Below are 23,867 nucleotides of genomic sequence, written 5' to 3' on the forward strand. Positions count from 1 at the left end.
TGAATTAATGAAATGTTTGTGTGAAAACAAGAAGGAAATGATGTCATTATGCAATGAAATACATTAGAAAGGCGAAGAATTATCAGCCTGATATTACACTCAGGAAGATTCTCCTGCGAATGCTGAATCGACGATTATATTCTAAGATTGAAGAACAGTTGGAAGAAGAGCAGTTTGGCTTCAGAAAGGGGAAAGGTACGACAGATGCAATTGGACTACTACAAACAATAGGCGAAACATATCTAGAGAAGAATAAAGAAGTGTATAGGCCTATAGCATTTGTAGACTTAGAAAAGGCGTTTGATAGAGTGGATTGGAATAAATGGTTGGGGATCCTAAAGAAAATTGGCGTGGATTAAAAGGAGAGGAGGCTATTCAATAACCTTTATATGAAACAACGAGTCAAAGTCAGGATAGGAGAAGAAATGTCAGAAGGAAATTAAATAGGGAAAGATGTACGTCAAGGATGCCCTTTATCACCTACCCTGTTCGACATCTACTTGGAGGATTTAGTGAAGAACTGATTTCAGGACATGGGAGGAGTGATAGTAGAAGAAAAAAGAATAAAATGCATAACATTTGCTGATAATATGGCGTAATTAGCAGAAGAGGAGACGATACTAAGGGATATGCTACTGGAGCTAAATGACAGTAATTATACAGAAACATTTTTAAAGTGGCGTATTTCTTTTCCTTGTAAAGTTTTCTCACTTCTGTTCTCATAATATATGCTCGAAAAAAACTTTATAGGTAGTATCTTCTCCCGACTTACACTGCTACGAGCTGATAAATTGACCAGTATCAAGACTGCGATTAGCAGTGACCTGGTAAGTTGAGATGCATGGGTAATGAGGAAAGATATAGTGTTCTTAACTTATTATGATTTAATAAATAAATAAATAAATCGCACAATACGAGCAGGTTACTGAATGAAAATGTACTAATTTTAAGAACATATACAGGGTGTAAACGATTTGAACTGCCAAAATTATATAGACAGTACATATCGGTCTACTGAACAAATTTCTAGTGACATTTAATTATTTCTTATAATTTTATTTTTAATTTGTAAGATACAATGTTTTTAAGACTGATAGTAGTCTACTATTTATTGAACACGAATGCCATTGCAAATGACCTTGCGCCCAACATATCAATAGAGCAACAAACAACTGCTTTGGTAAATGATGACTGTCTATTCTCATTTCCGAAAAGTTAGACTCACAAAACATTTTTTTTTTCTGAGAAAAAACTTGACAGTTACATAAAGATATTATTTTAGTTTTTTCTTAAGTTATTTACTCTCTAGTCAGTACTTTTTGGTAGATTATATCGTTTACACCCTGTATAATTAATAAACAAAAAAGTTCCATTCATTTTCATGAACTGAAAAGTATTGTAGGCCTAACTCCGTCACTAATTCCACAAATATGCTTATTAATGTGTAGTTACCTGGATACTGAAGTAAATCGTTCCTGCTCCGAAACACAGAACGGCCCCTATCATGTGCACCACTATGATGTTTGATTCTTGGAAATTTCCAACTATGTCAAAGCCGATACAGGAAATGATACCAAAAACAAGGGCAGTTCTGTTTATAGCGTCGCTTACTCCACTTCCAGAGGAGATCGTGGGGAATTCTATTACTTGCAGGTACTTTACATAGACGCAGCACAATACTGTAAATAATAAGAAACCATAAATTATTGCGTAAAAAGATTTACAATACATATTTACGACTAACATGTACAGTGTAAACTATATACATTTAGAATTTCTTAAAAGACGAATTGTTAAGATAAGCGTTCACTACATCGTATCGCACGCATCGGACGAATCGCACGGATCGGAAAAAGACTATCTTTGCTGTAATTGTTATGTAACCGCGTTCACTACATCGTATCGCACGCATCGGACGAATCGCACGGATCGGAAAAATACTATCTTTTCTGTAATTGTTATGTAACCGCGTTCACTACATCGTATCGCACGCATCGGACGAATCACACGGATCGGAAAAAGACTATCTTTGCTGTAATTGTTATGTAACCGCGTTCACTACATCGTATAGCACGCATCAGACGAATCACACGGATCGGAAAAAGACTATCTTTGCTGTAATTGTTATGTAACCGCGTTCACTACATCGTATAGCACGCATCGGACGAATCGCACGGATCGGAAAAAGACTATCTTTGCTGTAATTGTTATGTAACCGCGTTCACTACATCGTATCGCACGCATCGGACGAATCGCACGGATCGGAAAAAGACTATCTTTGCTGTAATTGTTATGTAACCGCGTTCACTACATCGTATCACACGCATGGGACGAATCACACGGATCGGAAAAAGACTATCTTTGCTGTAATTGTTATGTAACCGCGTTCACTACATCGTATCACACGCATGGGACGAATCACACGGATCGGAAAAAGACTATCTTTGCTGTAATTGTTATGTAACCGCGTTCACTACATCGTATCGCACGCATCGGACGAATCGCACGGATCGGAAAAAGACTATCTTTGCTTTAATTGTTATGTAACCGCGTTCACTACATCGTATCGGACGCATCGGACGAATCGCACGGATCGGAAAAATATTATCTTTGCTGTAATTGTTATGTAACCGCGTTCACTACATCATATCGCACGCATCGGACGAATCACACGGATCGGAAAAAGACTATCTTTGCTGTAATTGTTATGTAACCGCGTTCACTACATCGTATCGCACGCATCGGACGAATCGCACGGATCGGAAAAAGACTATCTTTGCTGTAATTGTTATGTAACCGCGTTCACTACATCGTGTCGCACGCATCGGACGAATCGCACGGATCGGAAAAAGACTATCTTTGCTGTAATTGTTATGTAACCGCGTTCACTACATCGTGTCGTACGCATCGGACGAATCGCACGGATCGGAAAAAGACTATCTTTGCTGTAATTGTTATGTAACCGCGTTCACTACATCGTGTCGCACGCATCGGACGAATCGCACGTATCGGAAAAAGACTATCTTTGCTGTAATTGTTATGTAACCGCGTTCACTACATCGTGTCGCACGCATCGGACGAATCGCACGGATCGGAAAAAGACTATCTTTGCTGTAATTGTTATGTAACCGCGTTCACTACATCGTGTCGCACGCATCGGACGAATCGCACGGATCGGAAAAAGACTATCTTTGCTGTAATTGTTATGTAACCGCGTTCACTACATCGTGTCGCACGCATCGGACGAATCGCACGGATCGGAAAAAGACTTTATTTGCTGTAATTGTTATGTAACCGCGTTCACTACATCGTATCGCACCCATCGGACGAATCGCACGGATCGGAAAAAGACTATCTTTGCTGTAATTGTTATGTAACCGCGTTCACTACACCGTATCGCACGCATCGGACGAATCGCACGGATCGGAAAAAGACTATCTTTGCTGTAATTGTTATGTAACCGCGTTCACTACACCGTATCGCACGCATCGGACGAATCACACGGATCGGAAAAAGACTATCTTTGCTGTAATTGTTATGTAACCGCGTTCACTACACCGTATCGCACGCATCGGACGAATCGCACGGATCGGAAAAAGACTATCTTTGCTGTAATTGTTACGTAACCGCGTTCACTACATCGTATCACACGCATCGGACGAATCGCACGGATCGGAAAAAGACTATCTTTGCTGTAATTGTTATGTAACCGCGTTCACTACATCGTATCGCACGCATCGCCTCTCGGCAAATCCGTCCACGTTTCTCGGATGGGCAACTTTTCCGATGCGTGCGATCATGGCCTTCTTTAATAAATCAATTTTAATTGGTCAACTGTTACTATTATGTTGTGTCATGTTCAGTGTCGCGCCGAAATGACAGACGGAAAACTTATTTCGCGTGTAGAAAATTGCGAAGAATTATATAATTTGAGGCGTTCCCATTGTCGTTTCTTGCAAATATATTATGTAACCAATATTTATTTCGTTTCTTCCTCTTCAATTAAGACGCATGAAGCAATTACAAATTCTTATTCGCTAACAGACGTAATTAATAGACCAAACCTCAACTCCTTTGCTTTCAGTAATGTCAATATCGTACGACGTCATGTTTTAAACAGCTGATAGGGGAATCCGATGAGGTAGAGCCGTTACAATGAACGCACTGCACTTAAAATATCCGTTGCGTGCGATTCGTACGAGGCGTGCGATACAATGTAGTGAACGCTTACATTTAGCGTTACCCTTTGGTCGCCTTTTCCCGAGTAAAATCACTGCTCATTTAGCAGTAGGAAGATTGGGTCACAAAATCATTCTGGAATTCAGGGAAGAGAAGATAAGGCTTATATTACTCTACTTGTGTGAATAATTGAACGTTCATTCTTTATCTACACCATATATGGTGTATACAGAGTGTTCGAAAAGTATGGAATATTACTCATAACTTCTTAAATTTTAATTTTACAAAAGAAGGTTTCGTACAAAAGCTGTTGCAGATAAACGATAAAATGTGATACCAATGTTCTAAAAACGTTAATTCAGGTATACATAGTGTGACGTATGGGCGAATCCAGAAATGCATATAGAATGTTAGTTGGGAGGCCGGAGGGAAAAAGACCTTTGGGGAGGCCGAACGTAGATGGGAAGATAATATTAAAATGGATTTGAGGGAGGTGGGATATGATGATAGGGAATGGATTAATTTTGCTCAGGATAGGGACCAATGGCGGGCTTATGTGAGGGCGGCAATGAACTTCTGGGTTCCTTAAAAGCCAGTAAGTAAGTATACAGAGTGTGACTCAAATAGTAAAAATAAAAACATTAGAGATTTATATAAGGGCATAAAGGAATTCAAGAATAGATATCAGGCAAGGGTAAACGTGATCAAGCATGAGAATGGTGACTTGCTTGCAGATGCTCATGCAATCGCTTTTTTTTTAATTTTATTTTAGTAGGTTATTTTACGACGCTTTATCAACATCTTAGGTTATTTAGCGTCTGAATGAGATGAAGGTGATAATGCCGGTGAAATGAGTTCGGGGTCCAGCACCGAATGTTACCCAGCATTTGCTCTTATTGGGTTGAGGGAAAACCCCGGAAAAAACCTCAACCAGGTAACTTGCCCCGACCGGAAATCGAACCCGGGCCACCTGGTTTCACGGCCAGACGCGCTAACCGTTACTCCACAGGTGTGCACCATTCAATCGTGAACAGATGGAAAAACCATTTACGAAATGAAAATATAAAAATTGGAAATTTATCTTTTGAAGAGGTGAAGAAGTTCAAATATCTTGGAGCAACAGTAACAAATATGAATGATACTCGGAATGAAATTAAACACAGAATAAATATGGAAAATGCCTGTTATTATTCGGTTGAGAAGCTTTTATCATCCAGTCTGCTGTCAAAATATCTGAAAGTTAGAATTTATAAAACAATTATATTACCGGTTGTTCTGTATGGTTGTGAAACTTGGACTCTCACTTTGAGAGAGGAACATAGGTTAAGGGCGTTTGAGAATAAGGTGCTTAGGAAAATATTTGGTTCTAAGAGGGATGAAGTTACAGGATAATGGAGAAAGTTACACAACACAGAACTGAACGCATTGTATTCACCATCTGACATAATTAGGAACATTAAATCCAGACGTTTGAGATGGGCAGGGCATGTAGCACGTATGGGCGAATCCAGTGTTAGTTGGGAGGCCGGAGGGAAAAAGACCTTTGGAGAGGCCGAGACATAGATGGGAAGATAATATTAAAATGGATTTGAGGGAGGTGGGATATGATGATAGAGACTGGACTAATCTTGCTCAGGATAGGGACCGATGGCGGGCTTATGTGAGGGCGGCAATGAACCTCCGGGTTCCTTAAAAACCAGTAAGTAAGTAAGTAAGAGTGTGACTAAATTGTATTTTTTAAATGGCACCCTATATTAAAATTTACATATTCCAAATTTCCATTAAAATTTACGTATGAATGTGTAGAAATGTTACCCATTCACGCGTTTCATGTCTTTTAATTGTTTATTAAACTTGTTTCCTGTACTTAAAACTTAACACAAAATGGTAGGCCTATGTAAAATCATATTGAGTAGGCTATAAAGCTAAAGAAAACAGTATTACTAACCAAACTTTACAACATGTGCTCAAAATGAGAACCATTCACAGCCAAACAATATCCCAGTCTATCACGAAAACTTTCTCATAGTTACGTGACTAATCTGTTCCATCTCAAATCTACAATAGGCTGTTCCATACTTTTTGAACACTATATTGTAACAGAATAACTATTTCTAATTTTCTGATGTGATAGAGGGTATAAAATTAAATATTTTTAATAATAAACTATTGTCCGGAAATGCTTCAAGTAAAATTCCCGTATTTTCCCTAATCGTTTGTGGATTTTCTCCTAACATATTCACGTCATCCGCATAGACAAGCAGCTGATGTAACCCGTTCAATTCCAAACCCTCTCTGTTATCCTGGACTTTCCTAATGGCATACTCTAGTGAAGGTGATAGTGCATCTCCTTGCTTTAGCCCACAGTGAATTGGAAACGCATCTGACAGAAACTGACCTATACGAACTCTGCTGTACGTTTCATTGAGACACATTTTAATTAATCGAACTAGGCCTATCTATTTGTGTTAAGTTTTAAGTACAGAAAATAATTTTAATAAACAATTAAGATATGAAACGGGTGAATGGGTAAAATTTCTACACATTCACACGTAAATTTTAATGGAAATTTGGAATATGTAAATTTTAATATAGGGTGCCATTTAAAAAAAATAAAATTTAGTCACACTCTGTATACCTGAATTAACTTTTTTAGAACATTGGTGTCATACTTTATTGTTTATCTGCAACAGCTTTTGTACGAAACTTTCTTTTGTAAAATTAAAATTTAAGAAGTTATAAGCAGACATCGGATTCTAGGGCAAATGCCTATTTTGTTTCTTTAGGAGAAAAGTAAAAATAATTATTAATATTTGTGTTTCATGGAAATTGAAAGGTATTCAAAGAGTTTTATAGTGCCCTAAAATGCCCTAAAACGGTTATTAGAGCCTAATTTGTTAATATTCGCCTAAAAATGCCTAACTCACTGTAAAGTTTCGCATTTTACTCTTACTTTTTATAATTTATACATGCATTCACTGCGAAATTTAAGGCATTTAAAAAGTGGAAAGTTTGCTTCACACCGACCATGAAACCATTGATAAAGGAAACAAAATGTTTTGAATCTCACGACACTCGCAATAGATTTCACCGAATTTAACATGTTTGGAGGCATAAATGCCAACAAAGAACCAACCTTAGTTTTGAAGCAGGCAACAATCACAACATGTGCTGCTACCGATTCAGAGATATACTATACTATAAAAATGACTGTTTTCGGTCTGAAACCGATTAGCTGTACTGCCCTTCAGAGTGTCATAAAATCACAATTTTTGGAGAAAGAGTGTTTTTGAAATACTTATGAAAAGTCGTAAAACTGCGAATTAGTAGGGTAAACCGTTACAAAATATTTAAAAGAATGGCCCTCCTAGTGTTAACACTACCAGAAAATGCAACAATAAGTGGAACTTTGTATTTTTGTCCAATTGAATCTCAATAACAACGGTTCATTTGAATACTCGTTAACAGTTGCTCTTTCCCTCACCTTATTTGTGTTGAGAAGTTTTGAGAGGTAGGACGTTTTCCTGTGAAGTTTAACGCGATAATGCCGAAAAATATAAGTGCAAAATCTACATTGATCCGGCAATGGCTAACAGAATATTCAGAATTCACTTATGATGGAAAAATAATATTCTGCAAGATTTGTAGCAAACAGGTATGTAACAATAGTTGAAATATATAAATTCTATTAATTTTAATGAGTAGGCCTATAATATTTATACATTGATTGAGCTATCCTGAGGTATAATTCTTTTTAAGACCACTACACTTTAACCTTTTAAATTCTGATAATTAAAGTATTTGCAGGTCATTAAAATTTTGATTGTTCGAACCCACTAACTTTGTGATAGAAATACGGCAATACAACAATTAGGATTTTATTTTAATTCAGTTTACTTTACATTTTTAGATTTCGCAAGAAAAGAAGTGCCACCTAAAGCAGCATGTGCAAGGAGCGGCTCATAAGGCTAAAGCTCAGCAGAAAAATCAACTGCAACAAACTTTACTAACACAGCCTACTTCATCCAATCTCAGCAGCAATTTCTATGCTGATTTAACCAGAGCGTTTGTTGCTGCTAACATTCCCTGGAATGCAATTGAAAATCCGGTTTTAAGACAGTTTTTACAAAAATACTGCAAACAAAATATCCCATCTGAGTCGATCCTAAGAAAAAATTACTTAGACAGAATATACAATGAAACTTTAGCTTCCATTCGGGAGGATATAGGTGATTCTTACATATGGGTCTCTGTGGATGAAACCTCAGATCCTATGAATAGGTATATAGCAAATATGGTAGTAGGAAAACTTAGTCCTGATGGACCTTCGATTCCACACCTCGTATGTGTTAAGGAACTTTCGAAAGTAAATAGCCAAGCCATTGCTTATTTTGTAAATAAAGGCCTACAGTCTTTATACTCAGGCAATATAGACGATTCTAAAGTTCTGTTGTTTTGTACTGATGCTGCCTCATACATGGTTGCTGCAGCTTCACTTCTTAAAACATTTTATCCTAACCTCACGCATGTAACCTGTCTAGCACATGGCCTTCACAGGGTTTCTGAAACAATCCGGAATGAATTTCCTCTTGTCAATTCGTTTATTTCTAACACAAAAAAATGTTTTTGTAAAGCCCCATCCAGGATTTCAATATTCAGAGAGAACTTTCCAGATATCCCACTCCCACCTCAGCCGGTTGTTACACGATGGGGAACCTGGATTCAGTCAGTGGTGTATTATTCTAAGTATTTTAAAGAAGTGGTCACAGTTATTGATAAATTACCTGAAACTGATAGTGCAGCGTGTGTGAAAGCAGTGAAAGATTGTCTGAATGACTCACGAGTGAAAAACGATATTGCCTACATAACATCAAACTTTTCTTTCATACCTGCAAGCATTGAACAATTAGAACGTGAAAAACAATCTCTTTGTAGCCAAATAGCAATAGTAAAGGAAGCTCAAGTGAACATACATTCTGCTTTGGGCGAAACTGGGAAAAAAAGTTAAAAATAAGTGGGACAACGTATTAAATAAGAATGTAGGATTTTCATTGTTGGAAAAAGTATCAAGAGTGATATCGGGGGAAAGTGTAAATGTTCCAGTAAGTATTGATGTTTCTATTGTACCTAATTTAAAATTTGCGCCTCTCACATCAGTTTCGGTTGAAAGAAGTTTTTCTGCTTTCAGAATGATTCTCAGTGACAAAAGGCAAAGGTTAACTGTGGAGAATTTAGAAAAAATTCTGGTGGTGTACTGTGCAGATAATTATAATAAAGTCTGAGCATGGAACTGAATTTCAATAACTTAAAATGAGTAATCTTGATATCAATAATCATTATTTCATTAGTTTCAATATATTAAATTTGTGCAGCTGTTTATAAATATAATATAGTATTCTTTTTTAATGTTTAAACATACTTTTTTGTGCGTATTTTAGTGTATAACTAAAAATTTCAGTGAAAGAAATAAGTATGATACTTTGATGTGCCTAAAATGCCTATTTTCATTAAAATAGAGCCTAATTTTACAAATTTTGAGCTTATTTTAGGCGCCTAAAACTGCAATTTTTAGTGCCTAAAAATCCGATGTCTAGTTATAAGTAATATTCCAGACTTTATGAACAGCCTGTATACACCATATATGGTGTAGATAAAGAATGAATGTTCAATTATTCATACAAGTAGAGTAATATAAGCCTTATCTTCTCTTCCCTGAATTCCAGAATGATTTTGTGACCCAGTCTTCCTACTGCTAAATGAGCAGTGATAGTTTCCAAGTGATAGTGGTATGAAAGAAAAAATGAAAGAATCTCAATTTCGAAAATTACTTTATTTACTTTCTATGGTTACACAATTTTTTTATCTAATACCAGATATTAATAAAATGGTATTGACAAACTATAGAAACTGTTCTAAATTGCACCGCCATTGTTGACACACGAAGTATAATGCCGTATGATTGAACAACGAATCCTTCGAAATACCTGTGGTCGGTTACGAAGATCGTCAAAAGCAAAAATAATAATTCTAGCAACTAATTCTTCTGCTGTGTCGATGGGTGTTTCATCAACAATTGATTTAGTATGACCCGAAACACAAAAGTCAACTGGAGTCATATCTGGGGAACGTGCCGGCCAAGCAACTGGACCTACTCTCCCTATCCAACGATTCGGAAAATGTACATTAAATAATTTCGACAATTTAAGCTGAAATGTGAGGGTGCACCGACGTGTTGAAAGATAATGTTTCTCTGGATATTAATATGGAATATGGCGCTAAGGGTGTTGCTCCTCATAGATTCGCTTTGCCAAATTAGCATTGACGTAAGCTGCTCCAAATGCCTTATGCATGTCTACAAGTTCAATATTTGTATACCGATGCATTTTAATACCATGAAATTAAATAAATAGATCTCACAGACGATATTTTGTGACATACAACAACAAACTAACTTCAATTATTATTTCCATGGTAACAAGAACAACTTAAATATAAATGCAGTGGGTGCTATACATGAAATATAATAATTTTAATAACAAAAATTAATAGGTCTTTATTTGAACTCAAAAACACAAAATGGTGATGAACTCAAAATCAATCTAAAATGTTTTTAAATATTATTCCTTGCATAAGCTGGAGAGAGTTGAACAGTATGTTCCCAGACCGAAGTTTGTGACAAATTAATTAATGTAATGTATTATATTATCTGTTACAGGATTCAACCCCTTGTCATAAACATTATTAGCTATTATTATTATTATTATTATTATTATTATTATTATTATTATTATTAGCAAACCAGATTTAGATGAAGAGTTTCAAAAACACTCACATACCCGGTATTACGATACATACACATCTTACATAAATTTGTGGAAACATTAATTATGCCTATATTTATTTATCCTACTTCAACATTATAGTGTAAAAATTAAGTCTAATGTATATTTGGCATTATAAATAATGTTATTTTTGTGTGCATCTAGAAAACTATAGCTCATCTTATTTGATGTACATTAAATGATTTCATGTACTGTATGTATGTCGTTCAAATAACAGCTGAAGAAAAAACTACAAGCAGTAGATTATGTTATATGTGACATGGCAAAGGAAGTGAAAAGTTGTTTTAATATTTATTCTTTTAATTACTTGAATTTCATTCTGCTGTCATGGTCTTTTAATGACGTTGAATAAATCCCATGATTGAAATAATCGTTAAAATAAACGAAACCATTTTAATGAACAATTAATTACTTAATATAAAAATAATATAACATTGCACTCACTTAAAAATGCAGCGATATTCGTACATTGTGCAAATACACAACTCTCCGGTGAAAGACTACCAGTATTGCTGATGTACGGAAACAAGGCTTCAACGTGGCCATTGAGAACTGCCATTACATATCTGTAATTTATATCATGACCACTATAGCCAAACAGAGTACTGGAATGTTCTCCATATCTCATAAAAACTGTTTTGTACATACATAAGAAAGCCATTAGAAGCTCACAAAAGGAATTTCAGTTAAACAGTAGGTACACAAGCCTTCTAAATGCATTAATACTCAAACCTAAGCATTTTATGTACACTTTCCACGTTTTCTATAGGCCTACCATCGGTAGGTCTACTAGAAGAACAGTAAGGGACAGATGTTTCATGACATGGTCACCAAGGTCACCCGATATGACTGCATGTGACTTTTTTCTATGGGGGTATCTAAAGGACCGTGTGTTTGTACCGCCTTTGCCACGTGATTTAGAGGAACTAAAAACCAGATTTCGAGAAGCTGACGCCACGGTCACAGAGGATATGTTGAAAAGGGTATGGGAAGAGTTTGATTATCGTTTGGACATCTGCCGAGTCACTCGTGGTTCACACATTGAATCTCTGTAAGGTGTAAAACGAACTTTGAGAGTTTGACTTTAAACTGACGTGTGTTTGAAAGTGCTATCATTAGTAGTTTTTGTGTAATAAAATATTGAAAGTGTTACCGGACTTCTGATATGCCCTGTACTTAAGCTTTTACGTGGTATTCTTAAGTATAGCGTAAATTAGTTGCTTTAGTACAGAAAGATACGTTCTGTACAATCCCATTTTGAATCAATATCACGACAATAATGTGGTTTCTAAAATGTGGAAGGAAATTGCAAATGAGGTGAACGCACCAGATGAATAAAAATGAATAATAATAATTTGTAGTAGGCCCACTTCTGTGCTCTATACTATAGTCCCATCGCTCTAATTTCCGGCAGCTAATCACGTTGCAGGTCGGCTACACTTAAACGTGTGCGTCTTGTGATTCGCTGATGATGACGTTACCGGTATGCATTTCCTAAGGCTGGATAAATACTTAATATAATCGCCCGCCATTTTGGCTCTTTCGTTGGCGTTCGCAGAAAGCACACGAGGACGTTAATTGCCGCTCAATTATTTGCTCAATTACTGTGCGTTTGATTTATTATCATAAGAGCTACGACATGATAATGCTTAACGGTGTGGCAAATAGATCCCTCGTCTGGTAGCTCGGCAACGAAAAAACAAAAATGGCAAACGATACTACCTACCTAGACTTTAATCTTTATAGAGCCTTGACTTCCTAAGACGTAAGCAAAGAGGAGGAGTCACGCCAGGAATAACAGCGTCGCGACTATATCACTCATTATTGATTTAATAGGCCTATATTTTTCATTATTGTGGCTCCTGAAGTAGGCATAAACATACAAAGTGACGTGTGTGCACTACATTAGTAGTAATAAGTCTGGACTATCTACATCTGAATGGGTAACCTGCCTCAAAATGAATGCCAATTTAGCAGCAGTTAGAGGAGTACCTGGTCGCTCTTTGGACGGATCCCGGTGCAGACATGGCTGCCCGAAGACTGAAACCCTTGCCCACGTCCAAGGTCAGTGTAACAGAGGTTTACTCCTCCGAAATGCCAGACACCATCATGTTCGATCCTTAATTGCAACTGCTTTAAGAAAAAAGTCTTGGATAGTAGAAGAGGAAGTCTTTTGCCTTGCTACTAATGGCTCCTCTAAACGTATTGACATCATAGCTATTCCCAGACTACCAAGAAAGGATATATAATTGATCCTACCATAAGGATTGAAACGGGGAGTAGCCAGCCGGAGAATGTCAATAAAGAAAAGATCAACATTTATCTGCCAACAGTTGATTACTTCAAAGCAAAATACCAGCTTGAAGATATTGAGGTGATTGGTCTTCTTATTGGAGCTCGTGGTGTGATTCCCAAGTTCTTTGAGAGCTTCAGGAAGACTTTTGAACTACCACAGACACTTACTGCTGACATCATAACTTCAGTTTTGAAACGCTCTTGCCAAATTCTGAGTCATCATATTCACTCTGTTTAATTTTTTTTCTTCACTTTATAATTCATATATGTTTATTTTAATTTTCTTTCTACAAAATTTATGTAAACATTCAATATTGTAAAATTCATGTAGGAGAGTATACTGAGTCCTTCTGGGCTACCTCCAATGGGACGCAGTTATTATTATATTATTAAGTTGCTTTCAATTACATAGATTTTTAGGCGTATTAGACGCGCTTTGGAAATAATAACCAAATACAATAGAATTTCTGATATAGACAGTCCTCTTTCATTGACGTCGTTTTCTGGCCTAGGCCAGTTTTCCAATCCCACACAGCTAGGAAATCAGTTGTGGCGAGCAGCCGTGTAAAGCAAAACGTCGCGCCGCGTTGCGTCTGATTCTGTGTGCACCAGGCTTAAGATTTAAAGTCCAGCAGTGTAAATTGATTTTGTAGCAATAATACTTTTGCGGACAGGAGCGTTGTCTCGATGGAAGAGGATTCCACAAGACATCTTTCATCTTCTTTTTTCTTTGATGTAATCGCGTAGGTAAGTAATCATAATTAATGCTCCATAACATTGTTCAGTATCCATCTGACTTATTTTCAAATATTCAATCATTAAGATTAATTTAGCATCCCATGATATTGTGGCCATAATCTTTCTTGCTGAAAAGCGTAAAGCGAAGGGAAACCTCGGTGCCGTCACTCCACGCCTTGAATTTTAGACTCTGGACCAAAGTTGTGCACTCATGTTTCATCTGTTACAAATCGACTAAGAACAGTTTTTGGATTCCACCTGAACAGAGTCAAATTGAGGGGTTTGAGGGAAAAACCAGGCAGTTCCAATTCAGTACTTTGCGAGATAACAAAGAAAAACGTACCACCAAGCAATAAGCATGTATAGAAGAGGCAGGTACAAAATGCATTATAACTGTGAATGTAATTCTTGGAACTACTTGGTTCTTCGACCAAACGATAGAGCGAATTTTTTTGTTCTCTGTGCATAAATAACTCAAAAATGGAAAAAATTGGAGCTGCCTGGTTTTTCCCCCCAAACCTCTCAATTGACGTCAGAGGAAAGCACGATTGAACGATCTTGACGTCCACATGGAAGACTCTTATGGATAACTAAATAATTATGTTCTGTTACTTCAGCAATACGTCTAGCGGTCAACTGACGATGTGAAGTATTGAATGAGGGACGGGACATTATGCTGTTCTTATAGTTCCATATCGTAGGCTTAATTAATTTATTTGACCCAATGTTTTGGGTTTGCCCTGCGACACAGAATAGCTCACAATAAAATTTAAAATGAAAAATTATATAAACAGGTTTCAGACAAAAGTGATTAAGACATAAGAAAAAAAAATTGAACCAAATATAATTTAAACTGAATGTACACCATAAACATGCTGACGAAATATCGCTACAGAAAATTTTATAATGGTGGTGACGATGGCATCTTGAAGATCTCTCGTCAGCTTGTATTTTTTCCTCCACTTTACAAAGGCTTTCGGAATGGTGCCTCTCGCTCCGAAGAAGAGACCGGTAACTGTGATTTTTTTTCTATGTTGTATTTCGCCGATAGGTACTGAATCGTGGGCTCGTAGATTTTCTTTTTCTCTTCGTTCACTTCAGATGGTTGAGTGGCTGAGATTTCAAATCTGATCGTAGGATCAATTATTTCGGCTGTCTGTTTATTCCTATTTATAGCTATGATATCGATCCTACGATTGATATTATACAATATTTCATTCGCTTACACAACACTCGCTATCCCGTGGGCAACAGCCCTTTAAGAGCCCAGACCGATCGGTCGGCTGCTGGCCTCACGCCCACATGCCGAAGCAGAGGTGGACGATCATCTAACCAGAATGGAGGTATCGTGTGGTTAGTAAGAATGTAAATGACGTTTTTAACATTTTATAAGGTTCATATTACTGCTTTCTGTCCATAACAGTTCAACCTAAACACTTCTTAAGTGACAGTGACGCTAAAATATGTTTCTCTGAATTTAAATGCGTGTTAGACTCACTATCAGTGTTGCTTAGTAGTCGTTGTCAGTTCCATTCTTCTAAAAAGTGTGGATCAGTGAATGTTAGGCTATTAAGAGGTAATTCTTGCCTTGTTGAACGTCAAAATTTGTGATAAAAGGCGTAAAGTAACAGAACCGGAGACACAAGCATCAAGTAATAGACCTATTTCTCATCGGGTAGAAATTCCAGCAGTGGCGGGAGCAAGTAGGTAGGTATATGAGTGAAAGTGAAACATATCGATATAGTGAAAATTGTGAGATGAAGTACGATAGCCTGTTCAGAAATTCAAAATAAACGTGTTTTTTTAAATAGTAAAATCGACATTGAGTCAGCTTTTATCAAAGGGTTGAACACGAACAACAATAAAAAGTTAAATGATCACAGAAAGAGCAAATTTCACTTGAAGGTGAATCAATTTTGAATGAAAAGAAAAAGAAGGTAATTAAAAAATCTCTCTTTGAAAGTTTTAGAACATGGGAAGAAAAGAATACATAAAAATTACAAATGACAGCACGAGAATATGGAACAGCGTATCTCTTCGGAATCGAATGCAAACAAAACACTAGCATGTGATATTTTTTATCATTAATGGATCGTGTCAAAGATTTTCCTTCCGAATGCTATGCATCAGAGTGAATAAAAGCAACAGACAGTCCTCGTAGGAAAGAGTCTAAGAACATTTCGTCTCATCAGAATAAATATTCCAGTAAATTTGGCGAATGTGTTCTTATTAATTAATACTATTAATAACTTATTTATTGACCAGATATTTTGTATTCGACAGATAATGGAGAAAAAATGGGAGTATAAGGGTACAGTACATCAGTTATTCATAGATTTCAAAAAGGCATATGACTCGGTTAAGAGAGAAGTTTTATATGATATTCTTATTGAATTTGGTATTCCCAAGAAACTAGTTCGATTAATTAAAATGTGTCTCAGTGAAACGTACAGCAGAGTTCGTATAGGTCAGTTTCTGTCAGATGCGTTTCCAATTCACTGTGGGCTAAAGCAAGGAGATGCACTATCACCTTTACTTTTTAACTTTGCTCTAGAGTATGCCATTAGGAAAGTCCAGGATAACAGAGAGGGTTTGGAATTGAACGGGTACATCAGCTGCTTGTCTATGCGGATGACGTGAATATGTTACGAGAAAATCCACAAACTATTAGGGAAAATACGGGAATTTTACTGGAAGCAAGTAAAAAGATAGGTTTGGAAGTAAATCCCGAAAAGACAAAGTATATGATTATGTCTCGTGACCAGACTATTGTACGAAATGGAAATATAAAAATTGGAAATTTATCTTTTGAAGAGGTTGAGAAGTTCAAATATCTGGGAGCAACAGTAACAAATATAAATTATACTCGGGAGGAAATTAAACACAGAATAAATATGGGAAATGCCTGTTATTATTCGGTTGAGAAACTTTTATCATCCAGTCTGCTGTCCAAAAATCTGAAAGTTAGAATTTATAAAAGAGTTATATTACCGGTTGTTCTTTATGGTTGTGAAACTCGGACTCTCACTTTGAGAGAGGAACAGAGATTAAGGGTGTTTGAGAATAAGGTTCTTAGGAAAATATTTGCGGCTAAGAGGGATGAAGTTACAGGAGAATGGAGAAAGTTACACAACACAGAACTGCATGCATTGTATTCTTCACCTGACATAATTAGGAACATTAAATCCAGACGTTTGAGATGGGCAGGGTATGTAGCACGTATGGGCGAATCCAGAAATCCATATAGAGTGTTAGTTGGGAGGCTGGAGGAAAAAAGACCTTAAGGGAGGCCGAGACGTAGATGGGAAGATAATATTAAAATGGATTTGAAGGAGGTGGGATATGATGATAGAGACTGGATTAATTTTGCTAAGGATAGGGACCAATGGTGGGCTTATGTGAGGGCGGCAATGAACATGCGGGTTCCTTGAAAGCCAGTAAGTAAGTAAGTAAGTATTAATAACTCATTATTTAGATACTTACATTGATTCAAAAAGTTCTTTTTTTGCTATTATTCATCAGACTCACTGGTATTATTACTTTTCTGTTTCTTTTTATATGAGGTTAAACATAATTATTATGTCACTATATTGAACTAACATTTAACTTTCTCCCTTCGTCAAAACGTTTGATTCGAGCTCTGATCATATCTTGATGAAATTCTACATAAAGCAGATTGAATAAACAAACTTTCGTTTCTATAGTAACAACATGCTAAGCCAACTATGTTAACGACAACAAAATAATATATTGTACAATGTAGAAATCAATGCAAAAGTAGGAAAAACTCGTGGAAAGGAATGGCAACTACAAATTTAGGAAGAAATGACTAGAAACCCTATTTTCAGAAATACAAATTTAAATATTAACCTGAAAATATTTTTACAATGATTAAAATGTGAACTACATTACACATTGAACAGTTTTTGGGCTCATGTTCGGTGCCCGTGGCACGATCCCACGTGAAACTTTAAATCAACTTAAACAATATAAAATTTCTGATGCAACGATTGATGCCATAGGATCTCACGTGTTAAAATCATCCTTAGCTATAATTAGTAATCATTTGTACCCAACAAAATTTTTATTGTAAATGATTTCCTACGTTTTCTTATCTGTTTTTTCTTTTTCTTTCCAAATGTCACAAAATTGTTTTGTTTACTTATTATCACAGTCTACTATATACAGTCGCGAAGCTCAATATGTACTAAAAATGCAAACATGGGTAGTTGCCCACCACTAGGATCGCTACTATCGCCTCATCATCGCAGATCTCTCTCCTAGTAGACGACAAAATGTTACACTTTCGTTGTGTTCTATTGGAAAAATTAACACCTTCCTTCCATTATTGAAATATTAAATGCATAAAGTTAATTTATTATTTTAATGAAGTATATTAAATTCCACCATAAACTCGAAGATACCTGGAAGAAATAGGTTAATATTATTTTTGTTTGTGCAAAACGAACTGAAATTTACTAAAATCCCTGCACTCATTCAAGATTATAGCGATAATTAACTATGAAACCAATAAATATTAATTTGCATTTCCCTTTACAACAATAATAATGAAAATATGAATTAATGGAGTAACTTACGTGTACCGGTACTTGTAGTGTAGGCTTACGTAGTTAAAGTGGGATGAGGTTAAGCAATAATAATCACACCAGAATTGGAAATAAAACGTGATCAATAAATTTTATTGTAACAGACTTTTTCTACGTCTCTAGTAAAGTAACAAATAAAAATAACAACAAAATTAACAACTATAATTAAAAACATATCCCTTGAAAAAAAAAAGTAGGCCTAAGCAATAATAATCCCACCAGAATTGAAAATAAAATGTGATCAATAAATTTCGTTAAAACAAACTTAATTTTTCTACGTCTCTAGTAAAATATTATTCCAATTGTTGTATTTTAGCCATTAACATTTTCATTACAACCAATAACGAACATTTCACAAGCATCAATGTGAAATACGCAACGAGCTAGCACTCGATGGAAATACGACACAGTCCAAAGTCGACCGTGGACAGTCTATTGTTTCTAGTTGCTAACCGCTTGGAGCGCTTTATCACGAGATTTGCAAAAAATCACCTCAAGCTTCGCGACTGTATATAATAGACTGTGTTATTATTCTTTATGAATTGATTAGTAGGCCGATCTATCGAACTCTTATTTAGGGCGGCTTTTGTTTAAAAAATTTAATTCATACCCGTCTGTCACTTCTTCCAAATCATCATTAATTCCAGTACCTTAAAACAGTGTCCATTTTTAGTCTAAATCTTTCCAGAAATTCTTCATAGTCATACTTATTTCAGACATCAGAACTATTATGCCTTGTTTTCTTTTGTTTCCGCGTTCTCAGAAGTAAATTATAGTAATTCACAATCAGTATCAGAGATTCACGTCTAAAGCTGCTGCCATTTTATAATTTATTCTCTAGAGCAGCCGTGGTGAGAACGTGACTCGCGAGACATTGTGGCTCGCAGTGATAGCTGTGCATTTCGCTTGCTTCTAACCTCCGCCAACCCCCACCCTCTCACTCACTGGAGTCAAACTCCGTTCCATTTGTTTTTGTCTCTGACCTGCGAGTGGCATATGTCTCTCTCGAAACCATGTACGAAAGTTCCAAGTAGGATGGGAGGACGCATTTTTTGCTGTCAATATGATGATAATATTAAATGTATGATTTGTTCACAAGTATTACGAGGAAAACGATTGTATAACATAAAACGGCATTGTACTACATGTTACTGATGAAACAGTATAAGGTTAAGTGTCATCATCATCATCATCATCATCATCATCACCATCATCATCAACCTTTTTCAGCAGATGTACGAATAATGCGGTTAGCTCTTCAATTTGAACTCGCTGATTTACTACGTGATGTCAAATGAAAGCTAGATGTAAGGACTTGACAAATGTTGAACTTTCAAATCTTTGCCAAAAAATAAATATCCGAAGCTTCGTTCTTTCGCTTGCTCTGTTGAAGCCATGTTCGCTACAACTTACGTTTGTGAAAAATTATTTTCAACAATTCAAATAGTAAAAACCAAATTTAGATTACGACAGACAAGTACCTTCGTGATCAACAACGACTGGCAGTAACTGACATAATTCCTGATTTTGAAACTGTGTCGCAGAGACATTCTGAGGACAGTTAATTTTACGTTGTGATAATGTGTCCTATGTTTTCTTGTTCATTTCTTTCTTCGTTACACGTACTAAACATTAGTTTGTAGCCTTGTACTGTGTAAAATTATATTTAAGTGCTTGACGTAAGGAAAATTAAAATCCGTTAATAAGTCAGACAGTTGCTTCACTTCCCCTTCGGGTGTCCGACTCCCTCCATAGGTGCTATGCACGTTGCAGGTTACACAGTGGCTCGGCGCACGATTACATTTTCGCCACTGCTGCTCTAGAGTCTAGATAACCCTTTAACATTGACGGATAGCATGGAATAGCTTATTCGGAAGATATCCTCCGGATAGTGCACTATTCCGAGTTGGTACAACACATTTCTCCCGTAACCATGGAGTTAATTTTATCAGGACTTTATTCCGTGTTCGTACGACTGGGCCTAAGACATTAAACTAGAGAGCAAAATTAGATATGATAACGTAAACAAAACCATGTAGTCTGCAACGTTAGAGAACATTTCTGGTCGGGTTCACTTCAGTAGTAACATCTTGTCACATTACGCATTATCTAAATAAGACGATTGAGATAAGATAAACAGAGAAGATACGACAACGTTTTCACGTTTGATATCTGAGCGTCATTCACCTTACGTATTGCATGATACGTCATTTAAGCTACACACCTAAGTTGATGACGTTCGGTTAACAGGTGTGTTATTGCTTTATGTAACGGTGCCTGTGGCGTTGGTGTTCCTTCCAGGCCCGTCGTGATGGAATTTGTAGTGGCTAAATCAGACACTTGAAAGGGTTTTTCTCGGGGTATTCCCGCTTCCCTTTATCATGCCACCAACACCCTTTACCTTCTCATTTCATCTATGATCTGCAATAGATAAAAACAGACTGGGGTGAAGTGGTGAAGTGTTGGTGGTAACACGGATTTGCAATGCTGACATGGGAAGGGTTTGGCGCTCCGGGCCTATCAGTCTATGGATAGGACCTGGCTCTATAAGAGCTGGGGCAGGATAGCCTATCTGCCAGCAACGGATTCAGAAATGCAACCGTCCACACCTGTGGAGTAACGGTCAGCGCGTCTGGCCGCGAAACCAGGTGGCCCGGGTTCGAATCCCGGTCGGGGCAAGTTACCTGGTTGAGGTTTTTTCCGGGGTTTTCCCTCAACCCAATACGAGCAAATGCTGGGTAACTTTCGGTGCTGGACCCCGGATTCATTTCACCGGCATTATCACCTTCATTTCATTCAGACGCTAAATAACCTAGATGTTGATACAGCGTCGTAAAATAACCCAATAAAATAATAGTACATTATGCAACGAGCCTAGAATGAAGGTAATTAAAAAGCGAGTATGGATATTTATGAAACGAGCGCAAGCGAGTTTCATAATTTTCATACGAGCTTCTTAATTACCATTATAGGCGAGTTTCATACGACTTTTTATGCTCGACCATATTCCTAACTTGATATTATTAATTTTCTTTGTATCTGACCTTGACCAATGTCCCGTATGTTGTGAGATGTGCGCAGACGCGAAAGTATTGATTCTTTCCGAGGAACAGATGTCCACATTGACTTTGCTAGGCCATAAGAACCTACAGAGATAACATTGAAATTAAATTAGACATTGAAAAACGAGATGACAAATTGAATTTATTTGAATATTATTTACAATTAACGCTAATTATTATAGTAACAGAACATAACCTTCTGCGACAGTATTGGATTTCCAGCCTCCGTGACTTTTCGCTAATTCTCTTTCGATTGCATATCCGAGAATAATCGATACTTGCGGTTTTATAACGGTAGAAAGCTGACCTGTCATTGGCTGAACAGTTGTAACCTGAGTCGTCATTGGCTGAAAGACCTGACCTTCAATGAGTAGGTGTACTTTAATGACATGCATTAAAGGTCTGCTACCAGGTGTATAATTACTACATTTCGGCATGGTCGAGCATAAAAATAAAAATGCAACCAGGGCTATCTGTCGAACTTTGGCAATCATAGCATATATATATATATATATATATATGGCACACAATGGACCAAAGCAAGCCTAAATGGAACCGCTTGGGGCCCAGCCCTCCAAAAGCCAAGCCAACGGCATTTTTAATTATAATGGGCAGGCATTCAGCATAATGGAGCGTGGGTGAAATGAATACTCTGAGAAAACATCTATACTGAGCACGAACCCCTATTTCTTAAATGAAAAACTGTCACCAAGTGAAGGAGCTACGGTTACGCATAGAAAAACGAAATCGTGGAATATTTGTAAGCACTATCTTGGCAATTTTATGAGCGGAATGATAATGACGCAAAAATAGAGAACAAAAATGGGAACAACTGGATAATATGTAACTGTTTAGTATGATACAACAGAATAATAATAGGCCTAAATAATCTTCTTGTAATTTGCAGTTCATTTGTTTTTAGAATTAAAAATTATATATTTTTCCACGATTAAGAACTGTAATAGTGCTGGTATATGAGTAATTATAGATATTTCACAATAAGCCTGTTCATTTCATTTTGGTACGGCATCAGCTTATATCTGGACAATGCTAACAAGCAATTTGATAAAACCTCAGAACCACTAAATTAAAACATAATGCAAAGCATGACATATTTGGGACGAAGTACCGGTATATTTACAAGGAAAGACACTACAAGTCCTTTTATACAGCTTTCAATGATCAAAATATTTTGTTTTACTTACGTGATAACAAAAGTCAGAGGGACAAAAACACTAACGAACCCTGGAATCAAGTAAATCTTCGTAAAAACCATCGTTGCACGTATATACAATTTCTCCGTAAATCACTACTTGGTGTAAGGTATACAATATACAGTGTAAAAATGAAGCAGATGAGACTTCTGAAATTGCACACATATTATCCTTTGATTTCTCCAGGAAATAAAAATGACGTAAATCTTGCTTTTATACAAATGATCATAATAACTAAAATTTTGCACATACAAATTACAATAAATTTACTTTTATGTTTAAGGTCGCATACACATTTAACGTATTTTTTACTGTAAAATTTAACGTATAATGTAGTTATCAATAAATTAAAATCAGTTATCAACTAGTTCCTCCAGGGGATCAAAGATAACTACAAACTCATTACATGTCACAATAAACAGCTACCGTGAGCGAAACAAAAATGATATAGGCAAAAGTATCATTACTGTACGCCATGACGTTGGTAGATTAAGAGGAAAAATAATATCTGTGATTTCTTATTAAAAGTGACAACTGTAATCTTGATTGAGCGACAGAAAATTCCAATTCCGCAGTGTGTCTTTACAGGACTGAGAGTGAGTGCAACAGATTACAAGTCACCTTGACAAACCCCTGGCCTACAATTACAGCGGCCCCGACTTGAAATCTCGACGATGGCGAAGTTGTATTTGTGGTGGACAAAGCCACGATTACCAAGTTTCATCTCGAGTTTCTCTTGTTTTTCCCTCGTCATTGCACAAGCACTTTCCACCATTGTTCTTTCATTAATATCTCAGTCTCGAAAAATAGGATACTGTGTGTGTTTGTGGGACGTCAAATAGATCGTCCGCCAAGATGGGCCTATCACGCAGTTTATTCAAAGATTGGTATAAATGTCACGGGTGGTGGATTCTTAACGACTCTAGAACT

General features: G+C 36.6%; 1 protein-coding gene across 3 annotated transcripts in view; it reads right to left on the reverse strand.

Annotated features, from left to right (window-relative positions):
• LOC138709593 (DNA damage-regulated autophagy modulator protein 2-like) overlaps positions 1 to 23,867 on the reverse strand; it is a 60,119-nt gene that overhangs the window by 20,201 nt on the left and 16,051 nt on the right. For 2 of the 3 annotated variants that reach the window (XM_069840479.1, XM_069840478.1), the window contains exons 1-3: positions 22,929 to 23,115; positions 11,466 to 11,587; positions 1,453 to 1,679 (exon numbers count right to left, since the gene is read on the reverse strand). In XM_069840479.1, the coding sequence (XP_069696580.1) occupies positions 1,453 to 1,679; positions 11,466 to 11,587; positions 22,929 to 22,999 (420 nt within the window). In that variant the 5' untranslated portion in view covers positions 23,000 to 23,115. Of the gene's footprint in view, positions 1 to 1,452; positions 1,680 to 11,465; positions 11,588 to 21,705; positions 22,071 to 22,928; positions 23,116 to 23,867 lie in introns of those variants that run through there. The other variant, XM_069840480.1, reaches the window with a different exon arrangement.

Source organism: Periplaneta americana, chromosome 11, assembly GCF_040183065.1.
Source record: "Periplaneta americana isolate PAMFEO1 chromosome 11, P.americana_PAMFEO1_priV1, whole genome shotgun sequence".
In the NCBI taxonomy this organism is placed as follows: Eukaryota; Metazoa; Arthropoda; class Insecta; order Blattodea; family Blattidae; genus Periplaneta; species Periplaneta americana.